The following is a 16618-nucleotide window of genomic DNA, read 5'->3' on the forward strand; positions in this document are numbered from 1 at the left end:
CCGCGCTGGACCTGCTGCTGGGTTCTCCGTTAGCCTCGGCCAGGATGGCGGCCGTCGATTGCGCAGAGGAGCCGCCTTCTTCTCTAGCACCAGATAAGGTTCGAGCGGCGATGCTGGGAGCCGCCGGGCTGCTACTGGCGTTGTGGTGGCTGTTGGGCCGCCGGACTCTGCAGCGCCTTCCCCCTGGCCCCAAGCCCTGGCCACTGGTGGGCAACTTCGCCTTCGCCCTGCTGCCCAAGAGGCTGCAGGTCCACGGGGTCTTCCCGCCCCGCAAGAAAGAAGGGAACTGCGACCGAGCCGAAGATGGAAGGCCGGCGCCGATGCATGTGCTGCTTACCGGGCTGGCTAAAATGTACGGCAGCATCTTCCGAATGGACTTGGGCAGCCGCCACGTCATTGTGCTTAGCGACTTCGAAGCTGTCCGGGATGCGCTGGTCACTCAGGCCGAGGTCTTCAGCGACCGGCCCAGTATGCCCATCGTGGCCATCCTCACCGAGAAGAAAGGTAACGGGGCCGGTGAGCCGGCGGTGGACTCGACGGGGCGAAGGCTTGGATCAGGGACCCATTCCGGCTCTTGCGGGTGGCTCAGGAACTGGGTCTGTTGGGGGCAAGAAAGAGTCCAACCCGAGAGACTTCCCTGTCCTAAAGGCCCCCTACCCAGCCCTTAGTTTGGCATGTGTTTTTATTTTGATAATATGGGCGTGTCTGATTTGGTTTAGGCACACCCAACAAATCATGGTTTCAGAATAAAGTAACCCAATGATAGAAGAGAATATTTGTAGCCAGTGTTTAAACTCTGGAATCTTTGGTGCACTCTCAGACAGGTTGTTTCCCTGCAGAGGTTTCATTTCCCAAAATAGGTAACATCATCAGTGCCAATAAGGAAATCGGATTTGCTCTCATGTTATATACTGGTGGCTTGCCCTGCCAGTGTTGGTGGGAGTTGTCTTGCTGATTAATCTTGGTGTTAATCTCGATTTATCTGGGCATTGAGCAGTTGAGGAGGAGGTGAGGTGAGGAGGTGTTTAGGTCTTTTCTTTTTGATTGTCTCTTTTGAAAAGTGGTAGGTGTTGTTTGAGGGTGGCTCAGTGGCCAAGATGCTGAGGTTGTCGATCGGAAAGGTTGGCAGCTCAGCAGTTCGAATCCCTAGCGCTGTGTAATGGAGTGAGCTCCTGTTACTTGTCCCGGCTTCTGCCAACCTAGCAGTTCAAAAACACATAAAAATGCAAGTAGAAAAATAGAGAGCACTTTGGTGGAAAGATAACAGTGCTCCATGCGCCCCTGACGTTTGGTCATATTGGCCACATGACCATGGAGACGTCTTTGGACAGCACTGGCTCTTTGGCTTTAAAATGGAGATGAGCACCCCCGCCCTAGAGTTGGGAATGACTAGCACATATGTGCGAGGGGAACCTTTTACCCTTACCTAGGTGTTGTTTATCTCTATGTGTCTATTGACAGCAGATTTGTCCTAGTGCCAGGCTTCTAAGAATTCTTTAGTATTTTTGGACTTGGCTTGGTCTAGGGTGTTTCCCAGTTGAAATCATGGTTAAATCTGTCCCTGGTTGTGAAATTCAGGAATTGTCACCATGTCTTCTGACTGCTAGTTGATGTCCATGAAGGCAGACAACCATATTTTCCCCAGCGAATGCTGGCTGGGGAATTCTGGGAGTTAAAGTCCAGACATCTTCAAGTTGACAAGGTTGAGAAACACTGTTCTAGACTAAGCCAAATCACTGAATACCATGAACTTAGACAAGTCGATAGGCACATAGATACAACATCCACACCCATTTAAAAAAACCACCATCTTGCCAACAATCAACAGCTGGATGATTAACACCAAGATTAACACTAGGCCAACAATCAATAAGTAAACAATTCTCTAATCAAGAAACTACCAACTCAGATAAGCAACTAACAGTAAACAGCCCAATTAGGAACTACCCAATCCACTCCTACCAACACTTGATAGGGCAAACCACTAGTAAATAAAATGACAGCAAACTTGATTCACTTACTAGTATTGATGTTACCTACTGGTAGTTTGGTAAGTGAAGAATTAGACTTTTAACTAGTTGAATTGCATACTATGTAAACATTACAGCATTCTGCAGCATACTTACCACGAGGCAGAAACTGAGGAAGGACCCAGATAAGTGAAGACTTACTAAAATGACTGAAATTAAAAGACTCATGTAAATAAGGAGGTTTTTTTTGGGGGGGGGGACTTTTTCCAATTAACAAATTACATTAAAGGGTGTATGGATTTGTGACCTAGAGCTCACTTAATCAGCTGCATAAAAGGGTTAGACTAATGCAGGATACAAATTAGTGTGGTGGAAAAGGAGGACGAGACAGGATGGTTCTACAGATGCAGTATATAAGTGAAGCAGATTACAAACACTGCAAGTTCCTTATCAGTCAACAACTGAAATGTGTTAAAAGCCTTTGTTGAAGATTTCTGAAATTGCCTAAACCTTTCGATATGAGTTCAGAAATCTATAACAAACCCACCTGTCTACTGCCCCATAACACCAACTGTAATACAGTTGGTCTCAACAAGTACACATGTAAGATTAGAACTGTATTCACATGCTCTTCCTTTAATGTGATACATGCCATTATCAGCCAGAGGTTCCCGTTGATTTTATGAACATATGAAACAAACTTTGTGCAAAATAATTAATGGACACAAGAAAGAGCAACATATTTTTAAAGCATTTCAGCCTTCCAAAGATACTTTATGGCAGATTTCAGAATGACTGTTTTGGAAAAACGAAATTTTAAACACACCATTAAGTAAGAGATGAGCAAATATTCTGACATACTCTTAAGGCAGCTTGCTCTGTTTCTAAAGCCTATTGAAATTTAAGTGGCTTCAAAGATGCTTTTGTAGGAAATGAAAGTTTGGGTTCAGGATTTATGCTCTATTCATTGCATAAAGTAGGGGTGCTCAATTTTTCCATATCAAAGATATTGATGTCGCACTTGGCTATGAAGTGGTGTGCACTCTTAAAAATAAACATGTTTCTCCCAGATATAAGCTTCATTGTATTTAATGTAACTAAAATTTAATGTGATTATCTTCCAGTCTTGTATTTATTTATTTTTAATCTTCTGTCATATTTAAAAGATAAAATTTGGCAATCATTTTTGGAGATCTTTTCTAGAGCCTACATGCAGAGCTTAGGCTATGTAAGACCTTTATGTCCAAAATTATTGTCTCTTCAAGGGTCTCAGGGCTGCCTCTGCTCAATTCCTAGGAAAGAGAAACCCTTGACTCCATAGATTTAGAGAAAAGTACTTTTACTAGGAACAAATTGAAAGCAAACAGTTTCAAGCAAGCTATGAGGGAAACTGAGCAAAGACCTCAACTTCAAACACAATATACAGCCCAGTCCCCTTGTAGCTAAGCAATTGCATACCAAAGCCAACCTTGAAAAGGTGCAATGTAATCTTTCCCCTATTCCCTCCCCACTTTCTATGCCAGCAAGCAACAGGCTGGCTGACGAAGGCTTTGGAATGAAAGAAGCTGTGGACAAGGATTCAAAGAAGCCCTGTTTCAAATCTTAAATGTTCCTTTCTCCATACAGGTGTGGTGTTTGCGCCTTATAATCCAGTGTGGAAAAAACAAAGGAAGTTTTCCCACTCAACTCTCCGTCACTTTGGACTAGGAAAGCACAGTCTGGAGCCTAAAATCATTGAAGAATTCAAGTATGTGAAAGAAGAGATCCTGAAACATGGAGAAGAGCAATTCAACCCTTTCCCTATAATTGGCAACGCAGTGTCCAATGTGATCTGCTCAATGGCCTTTGGTAGGCGCTTTGATTATGATGATGCAGAGTTCAAGAACATGCTAAACCTGATGTCACGTGCACTGGAATTCAGCCTGAATAGTCAGGTACTGTTGGTCAACATTTGCCCGTGGCTCTATTATCTTCCTTTTGGACCTTTCAGAGAATTCAGGCAGATTGTGCTGGATATCACAGCTTTCTTGAAAAACATCATTAAACAGCACAGGGAAAGCTTGGATGCTCAGTATCCCCGAGACTTCATTGATATGTATCTCCTGCATTCAGATGAGGAAAAGAAGATCAATGGGGAAAGTAGCTTTAATGAAGACTACCTGTTCTTCATTATTGGAGACCTTTTTATTGCAGGCACAGACACGACGTCCAACACATTACTCTGGAGCCTTCTTTACATGTCCCTTCACCAACAAGAGCAAAGTATGTGGCATCGGATTTTATCTACATTTCCTACCGAACCTACTTTGAAGTCAGTAATTCAAAGCTTTTCTACTTGGGTGGGTGGGTGGGTGGAGCTGGGTTTTCTAAGATGTGGGGGGGGGGGTGGAGTAGAGCTGGGCTTTTCAAGATATTAAAAAAAAAGCAATGAACAATGACAGGGAAAAGGAGCAACATTTTTTGTTTGCTTTGCTCTTTTTCTTGTGCTTCTTTAAAAGAGAAGAAGGAAAGTCTATGCAAGGGGCAGTAGAGCTGAGCAATACCTTCTGTAGAACTTGGATTAGGCACGATATTCCAGTCAATACATCGGGGATGAAAATCCTGTGTATGTAGTAGAATTAGGGCAGTGATGGTGAACCTTTTTCTTATGGCGTGCCAAAATTGTGTGTGGGTGCACTATTGTGCGCTCATGCATGCCCACACCAATTCAATCCTTCCCTCCCACCTATGCGCGTGTGATCCTCCCCAGCAGTAGTGGGTTCTGGATCCTGTTCCAACTGGTATGGTTGGAATGGGCCGGGCGATGTCCACATGGACGCGTGCAGCGAGCGCATGCATCTTAGCGCTTCCGTGAGCCTCCAGCTGCTGCGGGAGCATCACACAGACGCGTGCTCGGAATTGCGGAAGCCTTAAAAGACAGGTAAGGAGGGCGGGCGGGGGGGGGCGGTTGGAACGAGGCGAGAAACCCACCCCTGGGGGAAGGTAGTACGTTGGGGATTTAGCTGTAAAGTGCTTTAAAAGAAACGGATCCTCTGAACTGTTTTTATTCAGAGTTCTGGGACCAAGATGGCATTGCTTTTGGGTTGATGACCTTGTTGGGGCCTTGATTGGAGTAGTGTGCTCTACTAATATCAGATCTTAGCAGCCTCTGATTCTATGGGACATCATGTCCTTTTGAATTGCCTATGTGTTATGGCTTGCAGGCACTATTTTGCTCTACTTCTATTCCTTATTCAGAAGATCCTCCAACACTGGAAGTGGTAAAAGAGGAAGTAAGTGGTATCTCTTGACATAAAAGTACTACTTTTGAGGTAACAGGATTACAACTTGGAGACCTTCTTTGAGTCATACCTACTATTGCATGCTTGGGTGGCTCTTGCTGATCTTCACACCACTTGTACCATTTCTTGAAGCACAACAACTTTGCTGTTGTGAATTACACTATTATTACCACTCATTTGGTTTAAAATGTAGCTGATTCTTGGGTTGCTATGAGCCTTTAATACTTGTATTGCTGTTCTTGAACTGACTCCCAATAGGTTTCCAGGTGCTGGTCTAACCTATATTGTCTTTAATGGCAACTCCAATTAGACTTGGCCCATCCAATGTATTTCTTCTGGGAAAAACTGCTAGTGCTGTCCCATGTGAAATCAGAGGGTTGGGAACTAGAAAGGGCAAAGGATGTTTTTCACTAATGCTCCCAATATTCTAGAACAGCCTATCCTGAAAACAGGATTAGCCCCCTTGGTGGTTGTCTTTCAAAAGTTGGTTAAACAAAACTCTTCAAAAGTCATTTGGAAGAGTAATAGGATGTCACCATCTTGCTTCGATTGCTGCTCTATGTTGCTTTTAATATTTCATGTTTCATTTTTTTTGTGAAGGAGGGGTAAGTCTTGAGCAATTTAATGAATAATTTAATAAATAAAAATAAATAAATATTTGCTAAAAGCAAATATAGTGACAGCAAATTGCTGGCTGAACAGCTTTCATGTTTCATGTATTATTTATTCTCTGCCACCCTATCGAACATTTTCACAAGTTCTGATTTTACAGTTAGCAGCAATTTGGAAAGTCTCCAGTAAGTGAATATAGGATGTTGTAAAACAGATTTAGATAGCTTGCTTCTCTTTCTTTGCAGGCCCTTCTCCCCATCTTGAAGCATGAAATGTAGAAAAGTTATAATGCAAACCCCAAGATAGGTTTAATGTTGTTTTAAAACCAAAACATTGCCCCTATATTCTTTTCTGCACTACGACTGGAAATTAGCTCACTTCCACTGTACCATTTTAAGAGTTTCTCCATTCAGGTAATGAAAAATACAAAATCTTGGACAAAAATATTCATAACAAAACAATCCTGTAACCCTTTTTTGTAAAAACATTCCATTCATTTAACTTTTTGGCTTAGTTTTTTTTTCTAACACATTTTAGGATTCCAGTCAGAATTTCTGGTTTAGGCAGAAGAGGGCAGTGTTTGACATTTAGTTGGCATTTAAAGCTGTGCAAATAGGTTTTTCCCCACCTAATTTATTTTGAAATACTTCACGGTATGAAAATAAGAACTATGCTGATTCAGGCCTTAGGCCTATGTATTCCATCATTTTATGTCTCACAATGGACAGCTAGAATATTCAGGAATCTTACAATTCTGTAAAGGTATAATATGTTAGCCCTCATTCTCTGTTGTTTTCCAGAAACCAGTATTTAAGACATACTGTCTGTAAATGGAATTTGTAGCCATTTATCAACTCTCTATGAATCTGTCCAATATCTTTTGAAAACCATCCAGCTTGACTTCTGTGGACTGCATGAAATAAGAGTTCCTTCTGTTGTTCATGAATCTATGCAATTAGCTTCCATGACTACCCTCAGTCCTCATGGTGAGGAAAGGGCAAAAGCCTTATTTCTCCATGTTATCAATGCCATTCATGATTTTTTTATACCTTTGTCACATCTTCTGTTAGCCTAAATTTTCCAGGTTAAGCAGCCCAGTTGCTATAGTTTTTCTTCATATGACAATTACTGTAGCCTGTTATACTTTTTCAGGCCTTAGGCTTAAAATCTTTCTTAAGGTGTACTGAACAGAAAGTAGCATGACATTCCCAAGTGTGATTTTACCATAGATTTATATAAGGGAATTATTGGGATTGCCGATTCTTTTTCCCTGATTTCTTTCCAAGATTCCAAGCATACATTCACCGTTTTTTTTTAACAGCAGCTCCATACTAAGTTGACATATCACTGAACTTTCTAATCTAGTTCCAAGTTTCTTTCTTGACTGATGATTATCAGAATAGTTCCATTAATGTACAGGTGAAATTGGGGAATTTTTATGCCAACGTACATAATGTTATGCATTTATATTAAACTACTTTGAAGACATTTCTCCCACTTAGGAGAGAGACTTTCAGGGCAATCCACAGCCCTTTTTTGGTATGTCCACCCTGAATGTTTTGATAACATCAGCAGGCATAACTCTTTCATTACTCAAATCTTAATTTCAAATTGTTTACTTACAAACAAACAAAAAGCCAAGATCCCAATAATGATTCCTTGGGACAGTACTTTACATCTGAATCTGAATCAAGGAGAGTTATTCCTACTTTCTGTTTCCTATAAGTGCAGACATTTTTTAAAATACTAAAACACATCTAAAACTAATCAGTGTACAACTTTTCACCGACAAAAGGGCGAATGACAAAACCGTGCCCGCCTAAACCGCGTTGCTGACGTCATCAACAGGGCGACAACAGCGCGGAGACAGAAGCGCGCTGTAAAAGTAACCCTAAACCTAAACTTAACCCCTAACCCTAAACCTAACCCTAAACCTAACCCTAAACCTGACCCTAAACCTAACCCTTAACCTAACCCTAAACCTAACCCTAACCCTAACCCTAAACCTAACCCTAACCCTAAACCTAACCCTTACCTTAAATTAAATCGGCTTTCTTTCGATGTGCTATTGTAAAGCGCCCTTCTTTCTCCGCACTGGCTGTTGTCGCCGCGTTGATGACATCAGCGACGCGGTTTAGTCAGGCGTGGTTTTGTTCGCCCTTTTGTCGGGTCACGGACAAATACAAAATTAAAGGAACTTCTATCTAGAAGACCATGGGGACGCGATGGCTAAGATGCTGAGCTTGTCGATCAGAAAGGTCGGCAGTTTGTCCGTTTGAATCTCTAGCTCCTGTTACTTGTCCCAGCTTCTGCCAACTTAGCAGTTTGAAAGCATGTAAAAAATGCAAGTAGAAAAATAGGGACCATCTTTGGTGGGAAGGTAACAGCATTTCATGGCTACGGAGATGTCTTCGGACAACACTGGCTCTTCAGCTTTAAAACAGAGATGACCACGGCCTCCTAGAGTCGGGAATGACTAGCAAATATGTGCAAGGGGAATCTTTACCTTTAACTTATCTAGAAGAGCACATTGTGTCATTCTTCTGGACCTGTATCATGAAAGTATATATCCAATAACCCTCCTTCTCTTTCATTAGACTGCAGATGAACCAATTCTCTACCCACCCAAAACATTCATTTTACTATTTATTTTGCATAGGAAAGGTTCAAGAAGAAATTGAATTGGTAATTGGGTGCAACAGACCTCCCACCCTGGCTGATAAGGCACACATGCCCTTTACAGAAGCGACTATTATGGAAGTTCAAAGGATGACAGTGGTTGTCCCTCTTTCTATTCCTCGGATGGCCTCAGAAACTACTGGTCAGTATTGAAAAATGGATATGCTGGTTAACTTGACAATGCTCTTCTTTCCTGCTGCAAGTCTATTTGGCTGAGAAATAATACATTCAGTAGAAACTTGAAAAACTGAAATGAGCAACATTCAGTTCTGTGTGTTGCTAAAAATTCCAGGGTAGCATAGTACTTAACTTGTTGAACTAGGACAAGGGATACCCAAGTCCAAGTCTTTCTTCCAATTCTGGGCCAATCACTCTTTAGTTCAACCATTTCAGAGTGATGTTGTTATGGGTAAAAACTAAAGGAGGGAATACTATGCTTGATACTTTAAGATTCTGAATGAAAAGTAGGATATTAATCTAACAATTACAATAACTTGTTTATACTTTCATTTTTATAGGGGGCATTCTTTATTTAATTGTGGTAAATACTTAATTTTCTTGTTCTGTCACCTTAGGAATTATAATTTAGTGGCAACATGGGAGGTTTAAAGGGAGGGGAAGCAAATGAGGACTAAAGCTGATTTGGATTGCCTGCTGTAGCTGAAAGCATGTTTCAAGAGACTGTAATGTTTACCAAAAGCATGGCATTTATGTTTATGATATTATCGTTTGATTAGTCTCCCTTACATTTACATTTTTCTCTTCCACAAACCCTCATATATGCAGTATGTATCTGTGGTTCTGTAATAACAACCATTTTAATTAGGCAAAATAACATTCATCCAAATCAGCATTTTAATATCTCTTGATTTTAGTAAATAAGAGCTATAAAGGAGGAAAGGAATTCTATAGAGGAGAATTGCTTCAGTGTTGATGTTTCTACTTAGGAACTGGTACCAAAAATAAGCCCTAGTTAAGACTGTCCAATCCATCCCACTGTCTGGTTGTATGAGCTGTGTGTAAAAATCAAGCTAGGGTAAGGGTGGGGAGGTAGAGCTGTCCCGTGCGCCCGCTTAACTTAGGACCACTGCAGCCAGGCTTCCCACACCCCAACAGCAGTCACACTGCTGCCTGATTTCTGTGACCGCTTCCGGTGCCGCTACTTGTTCCAGTGCTGCTGCTTTCAGGCTGCATGGCATATTGCTCTGGTGCCACCATTCAGACAACGGCGCAACATGCCACATAGAAGAAATCTGGCAGTGGCGCAACAAGTGTCAGGGTGTAGGTGGCTTGGCTGTGGCGGTGCTAAGGTAAACAGGCAAAACATCCCCTGAAAATAAGACCAGGTCTTATTTTGGGGGAAATACATGAACTGTATTGGTGAAGTGTATATTTTGATCTGAACTTTATTCTTTCTCCTTTCAGAGCTTCAGGGATACATTATTCCAAAGGGAAGTATAATCATTCCTAATTTGTGGTCCGTGCACAGAGATCCCAACAAATGGGAGAACCCAAATGATTTTTGCCCGGCAAGATTTCTGGATGAGAACGGCCAGCTCCTCAAAAAAGAAACATTTATTCCTTTTGGAATTGGTAATTTAATTGTTTATAGTAAAGATTTTGTCAACATTAATGTGATAGATCTTTAAATCACCTACTTACTTATTTGTAGTAGACGCTGCAAGGGGCCCTTTTGGGGTGAGAAGCAATCATTTTGCTAGGCATGAAAAAGTCCACATGTGAAGGTTTAATTTAACTGATTTATTGCTCACACATATTACGTGTACCGTATTTTTCGGAGTATAAGACACACTGGAGTATAAGATGCACCAAGATTTTGAAGAGGCAAATTAAAAAAAAAAAGTTTTTTCACTCTTCAGACCTCCCAAAAACGGGCCCATTTTTTGTCAAAAAAAGGCCATGCGTAGACTTTAGGTGGCTTGTAGATTGCTTGTGGGGGCTGGGGGGGGCAAAAATGAGCAAAAAACATCCTGTTTTTCGCTCATATTTGCCCTCCCCAGCCCCCAAGAGCACTCTGGAAGCCTCCTAAAGGCTATGCATGGTCATTTTTGCAAAGGGGGAGAGGTTTCGGGAGCCCAAAAATGCTGCATTCGGTGTTTAAGATGCACCCAGTTTTTCACCCTCTTTTTTGAGGGAAAAAGGTGTGTCTTATATGCTGAAAAATACGGTACTTGGCATGAATGCTAGAACCCCAATTTCTTCAACCCAGATGCCCATCATAGTCCACAAATGCTGATCCTGCATAGAAGATGAAAACATCCCTGCAGTAGATTACATTACAGCAACAATGTCATTAATAAAAAAATTGAAACACTTTTTAAAATATTATAAAAGTTGTGTCAAAAATATTGCATGAATCAGAAATGTTGTTAGGACAATAGATGAAACAGTGACTCTGGCCAAGGATGTACAGCTTTATTGGGGCTGGGGGCAGCCGTTGATCCTTGAGCAGTGTGACAAAGGACCAGACTTCTAAAATGAAAGCAGTGAAATTCATTTGATTTAATGACAATTTAAAATGAAAGAAGTTGAAGTGATGTAATTTTATCATTATTCTCCATGAATGCATTGAGTTATAATTTAGAACAAGCCAGCTTCCAAGGTTTTCAAAGACTATAACTTGTGCATCACTCAATTAGGTGATGTAGGAGTGTAGGAAAAATATAGATCAGGCCTCAACCTTATCTCCCAGATTTGACATTATATGAGATTGTGTAACAGGAGACCAGTTCTTTTAGCTGCAAATATTTACCATCATTCCTTAGATCATCCTTTTATTATTTTTCAATAAAGAAAACCTATTTAGAACATTTAACTATGACCTTGGAGGCTCATTGCATAAGGCTGTGGTCTGGCCCCATAACCTCTTATAGGCAAGTGATGTGTAGGTTTTTTTGAAGCTGAATTTGATTTAATTTAAATGTCAGTGTAATTACTTTTTTATATATATATTTATATTTTTTAAACAAAAAAATACAAACAGTACATATAGAACTAAATACAAAAATAAAGACAAAAGAAAAAGGAAAAAAAACACATATTACAGTGTACTCCCCATTCCTGGAGACCTCCCCCCGCCTATATTTCTTAGAAATACAATATATTCCAATTGTGCCCTTATACCCTCCAAAACAACACATATTTTTGAGTAGGTTTACTCCCTTTGCCTTCCACCAACACTGATTTTATAAAATCCCCCCATATTTCATTATAATTATTTACTTTAATCATCCCCTTTTTAAGTTTAATTTCTGTGGTTAATTTATCATTTGTTGCCATACACCAAATTTCATTATATCACTCATTTCTTTGGCTATCCCAATTTTGTCACCAATATTTAGCCATAATTAAGCTAGCTGCCATTATCAAATTTACAATCAATTCCTTTTTTGTTTCATTTATATCCCGTTTTTCCCCCAGCAATAAGAATGCAATCCTCAGTGATATCTCTAGATTTACATTCAACAGTAATTTTTCTAAACACCATGTCCCATATTTTTTGTGCAGTATCCCAATCCCATTACATATGTTTATATGTTCCAACCTCTTTCTTGCACCTCTAACAAATATTTGCAAGTGATGGTTTTTCAGAACAGTAACACTACATCATACATTAAGTAAATGCGCTACGAATAACAACAAACAATGCAGAAAATATTTATACAATGAGAATCAGTTCTTTTGTGACACTGCCTTTTGTCAAAACCATTTTAGAAACAGAATGGGTAAAACCTAAAATTTCATTTTAATAAGTTGTAGGGGAGAATTAAAGAGCTATTTTGGTGTAGTGGTTAAGGGATTAGGCTAGAAATCAGACACTGTCCGTTCTAGTTCTGCCTTAGGCACAAAACCTGCAGGGTGACCTTGGGCCAATCACTTTCTCTCAGTGCTGAGAATGAGGCAGTGGCAAACACCTTCTGCAAAACCTTACCAAAATAACTGCAGGGATTTGTCCAGGCAGTCTCTGAGAATCAGACATTATTGAACAGGGAAAAAAGAGTGTTAATAGGAGTGCACCAATAGTGTTCAAAATTCTTCATTGGATTTGTTCTGAGAAATTAGGGGTGATTGCTCTGGTGTCTTCAAGGGAACAGGACATTCTTCAACAATTTCTAAGGAGCTGAGTTTCTTAGTAAGTAACAAGAATTCCCCTAATTGTAGGAAGAATTCATTCTCAATGTTTTCCTTTGGGACTGAATGAAGGAGAGGTCCAGTGACTCATATCTGCATGTTGGAAGAGAGGAAATTCTCTTTTTCTCACATGTGTATACCAGTGGTGGGATTCATTTTTTTTTACTACCGGTTCTGTGGGCATGGCTTGGTGTGCATGGCAGGGGAGGGATACTGTAAAATCTCCATTCCCTTCCGATCAGCTGGGACTCGGGAGGCAGAGAATAGATGGGGGTGGGGCAAGTCAGAATTTACTGGTTCTCCAAACTACTCAAAATTTCTGCTACTGGTTCTCTGGAACTGGTCAGAACCTGCTGAATACCACCTCTGGTGTATCCACATACAGTAGATACACACAAAGGGCTGCAATATTCCAATCATTTGATCATTTCTTTGAAGCAAATGCCCTTTCATCAAATTGAATAAAATTGAAATGAAATGGGGGGGAGGGAATGTTTTATGCACTAATTAATTGTGAAAAATCATTTTTGTCCCCTTCCCCTCCCCCCCCGTAACCTTCTTGTGTTTGTTTTCTTTTTAAAGGCAAACGTGTGTGCATGGGTGAACAGCTTGCCAAGATGGAGCTTTTCTTGATGTTTGTGAGTCTTTTGCAAAGTTTCACCTTTATATATCCCGAGGACTTAAAGAAACCACCAATGGAAGGAAGATTTGGCCTGACGTTAGCTCCCTTTCCATTTAAACTTATTGCCTTAAAGAGATGAGGAAACTTCCAAGAAAAATGCTGCATGATGTTCACGTTACTATATGAAATTCGGGGCTATAGACGAAATGTTCTTCACCAAAACCTAGTCATTAGCCCAAACAGGCTAGGGAATTTTCAGCCCATGGGATATCCAAAAATTATCAAGCACTCTCTCCTCTGCTTGGGCTGTCCCCCACTTGATATGCTGAAACTTTTCAACTATAGAAACAAACTGAAGTATGTTGACCCCCCCCCAAGAGCTGCAGAGTAACAAGAGGAAATTGGGGCAGCCACCCATAGGGGGACCATTGGTTGTTAAATGCCTTTTAATAGTAGATAAAAAGCAAAGGAAAATATTGGAAATCTAAGTTGCACACGACAATAGACAAAAGCAAAAAAAAAAAAGATTCAGAAAGCACTTATGTAATTGGAACTTTTAAAAAGACATAGTTAAAGATGAGTAACGGGTTGTCTTAAAAACTTGAGCGGCATTGTAAGCTGTCTTAAAACCAGAGTCTGTTGGGGAGGGATGTGTGTCTTCTGTTGGATAAGTCTGGCTTGTCTTCACTGTCAGCAGTAAATCAAGAAAAAAAAAAGCTGTCCTGCACACACAATAAGTTCAATCCTCGGTCTGACTCTTTTTACATGCTCCAGGGAGGCTGCTTTTAAAAAAAAGTGTAAAGCCTCAAACAAACATATACATAGATACGTTCAATTAAATGAATGTTCCATCCTTGTTTTAATAATGAAGGCAAAATTTGCTTTTAAAACGTGATGGAAATGGCACTCCATTTCTCCATATCTCCGAGGGGCAGGGGTGATGCAGAATGATGTTATTGATTCTAAGGCACAGATCTTCAAACTTGGCAACTTTAAGACTTGTGGACTTCAACTCCCAGAATTCTCCAGCCAGCTATGGGAATTCTGGGAGTTGAAGTCCACAAGTCTTAAAGTTGCCAAGTTTGGGGACCCCTGTTCTAAGGGATCATTACTGTGCCCAATTACTGTTCCTTTGTGCTAATCAAGAAAAGCAAAACAGTGAATGGACTTCCACAATTCAATTTTTAATACATATTTAATACATATTTATTGAGATTTATCTCATGGCATGTTACTGTTTGCTAAAAGGACATTTTTGTTGGCACAACTTAAGTAATTTCTCAACTGTTCACATGCTGAGTTTCTGGCAGATTTCAGAAACTGCTGAGCTCAGCCTGATTTAATCAGCAAGCCACCCATAACATCTGTGTTGAAAATGTGTAATACATGGTGTAAATGCCATAGGAAGCAGCGCTGGACAAACTACTGCTTCAGGAAAGCATAGGAAATACAATGATAAATGTCTTAAAAATAGGATTTTATTGGGCAGAAGATGTACTTGTCTTTAGCACCTTAAGTGCTCTGCCATTTGTATTGGAGAACAGTCTTGGCCAGTTATAATTGTGGTGCTGGCATGAACTATACATAAAATAATTCGATTGACAAATATTTGAGTTTGAATTTTGGAACATAAAATTTAATTTAAAAAGGCCTTTAGAAATGAAAGTTAGGAAGGAATGCAACTCTTATTCTAATCTTATTTTCTAAAATAAGATTAGAATTCAAGTCCCATGCTTTTAAATACTAAAATGTAGAGAGAGGAAGACTAATTGCTAGTTCCTATATTTCTTATATATTTCATGGTCCATAAATGCAGAATATTTTGATGAACATTTAGATGCTATTCAGCATAATAAAAAAGATGTACATGTATGAAAGACCCCCTTATCTTTTTCCCATTCCTGTTTTCATACAGAGACATGAGGATGCAGTTAGACATATTTGAAAAGAACTTTATTTCGTAAAGTTTTAATTAAATTAACTGCATTTAAAAAAAGAGAGAAATTTTCCTTGGTGAGGTAAGAAAGGTAACTATTCCTTTCCCTGCATGTTATCCTAATTTAAAAAAAAATCATACTGCCAAAATTTGGGGCTTCTACTTTTTGATGGAAAATCAAAAGTAATTCCAATTAAAAATGGCAGATTTTCGTCCATTTTCAGTTCACAGAGAACCTGAATTAATGGATCAGCAGGTTTGATGAACAGACTGAACCATTTTTTGCATACCTGTGCTTTATTGCATGAACAATATTTAACTGGTTCATACAATAGTGTTAAAAATTAAATAAAGGGCATTGTGAAATAGTGTAATATGAATTACTATAACTCGCAGAATGAATTATCCTTTAAAAAGGGAACTTGGCCATCTTCGACAATCCTTATCCTTCAATTGCACTTCTAACATTTAGATGAGTACTGTTATGGCAGATAATCTTATCAGGCAAAATACAATCGATCCTTGGTATGGCATGTGTGTCCTTTTATAATGAAGCAATCTTTTACTGAAGCACTTTATAATTTTGTCAGATTTCAAAGGTCTGTACTTCTGCATTTTAGAAAGAACTAAGGGCCTGTGTAAGAGCTGGGTATATTAATTGCCTATACCTTGCTAATATTTATATTGTCTAATGTTGTTTTCAAAATGAATGCCTTGTTTTAGAATTTTAGGATGAGAATGTAAAATCCAAGATCTGAAATAATTGATTGCTTTTTTAAAGGTGCCTATATTTAGACACAGTGTGAAATATGTTCATCTAAATAAAGTTTTAGATAAATAAAATATTTGTCTAAATAAAGTTTTGTTTTTAAAAACCGACTATTAAGAAGAAAATTTTGATTTAAAACATGTTCTTCTGTGAGTATTAAAAATATAACAAATTATTTTACTAGCCTTTCTCGACTGCTATTCAAATGGTTGGGAGTACAAAACATCTGGAAAATCTCAAGTTGGTGAGAATTATATTACAGATATCCTTTTTAATGTATCTAAATGTTTTCTTGCAGTATTGTTTCTATTTCTGGCTGATTTGACACTACTGTAATAATCTTTTTTCCAAGTATTGGCAACTGTAGTTTTCTATGTGAAAATTCTTAATTCAAATTATTTATTTAAATTGAACCACCATATATAGGTAAAACTGTTGTAAAATGGGTATATTTTTCCTATATTGTCCAAACTAATTATAATTTCAAACAATGTATGCTATGCCTCAGTGGGTTATGAAAGTGCTCCAACTACTGGTAAGTTAACAAATCAGTGGCACAAAGCAATGGGTGAGCTAAAATCACCAGCCTTTAGAAAG

General features: G+C 39.3%; 1 protein-coding gene across 1 annotated transcript; it reads left to right on the forward strand.

The window, feature by feature from the left end:
- Window positions 1–5: 5 nt before the first annotated feature.
- Window positions 6–16131, forward strand: CYP2U1 (cytochrome P450 family 2 subfamily U member 1). The gene is made up of 5 exons (XM_087724187.1): window positions 6–504; window positions 3597–4232; window positions 8523–8684; window positions 9968–10135; window positions 13277–16131. The coding sequence occupies exons 1-5, from the start codon at window positions 45–47 to the stop codon at window positions 13453–13455; spliced, it is 1605 nt and encodes a 534-aa protein (XP_087580313.1). The 5' UTR covers window positions 6–44; the 3' UTR covers window positions 13456–16131.
- The last annotated feature ends 487 nt before the right edge of the window (window positions 16132–16618 follow it).

Source organism: Thamnophis sirtalis, unplaced genomic scaffold (genome assembly GCF_051295495.1).
Source record: "Thamnophis sirtalis isolate CommonGarterSnake01/CBP01778 unplaced genomic scaffold, rThaSir2_p1.2 scaffold_10, whole genome shotgun sequence".
In the NCBI taxonomy this organism is placed as follows: Eukaryota; Metazoa; Chordata; class Lepidosauria; order Squamata; family Natricidae; genus Thamnophis; species Thamnophis sirtalis.

Excerpts from the sequence above, each read along its gene's own strand:
- CYP2U1 (XM_087724187.1), top strand. The coding sequence starts at position 45 with ATGGCGGCCGTCGATTGCGCAGAGGAGCCGCCTTCTTCTCTAGCACCA. Across the intron at positions 8,685-9,967 it reads GATGGCCTCAGAAACTACTG|AGCTTCAGGGATACATTATT; the intron begins GTCAGTATTGAA and ends TTCTCCTTTCAG. Across the intron at positions 10,136-13,276 it reads ATTTATTCCTTTTGGAATTG|GCAAACGTGTGTGCATGGGT; the intron begins GTAATTTAATTG and ends TTCTTTTTAAAG.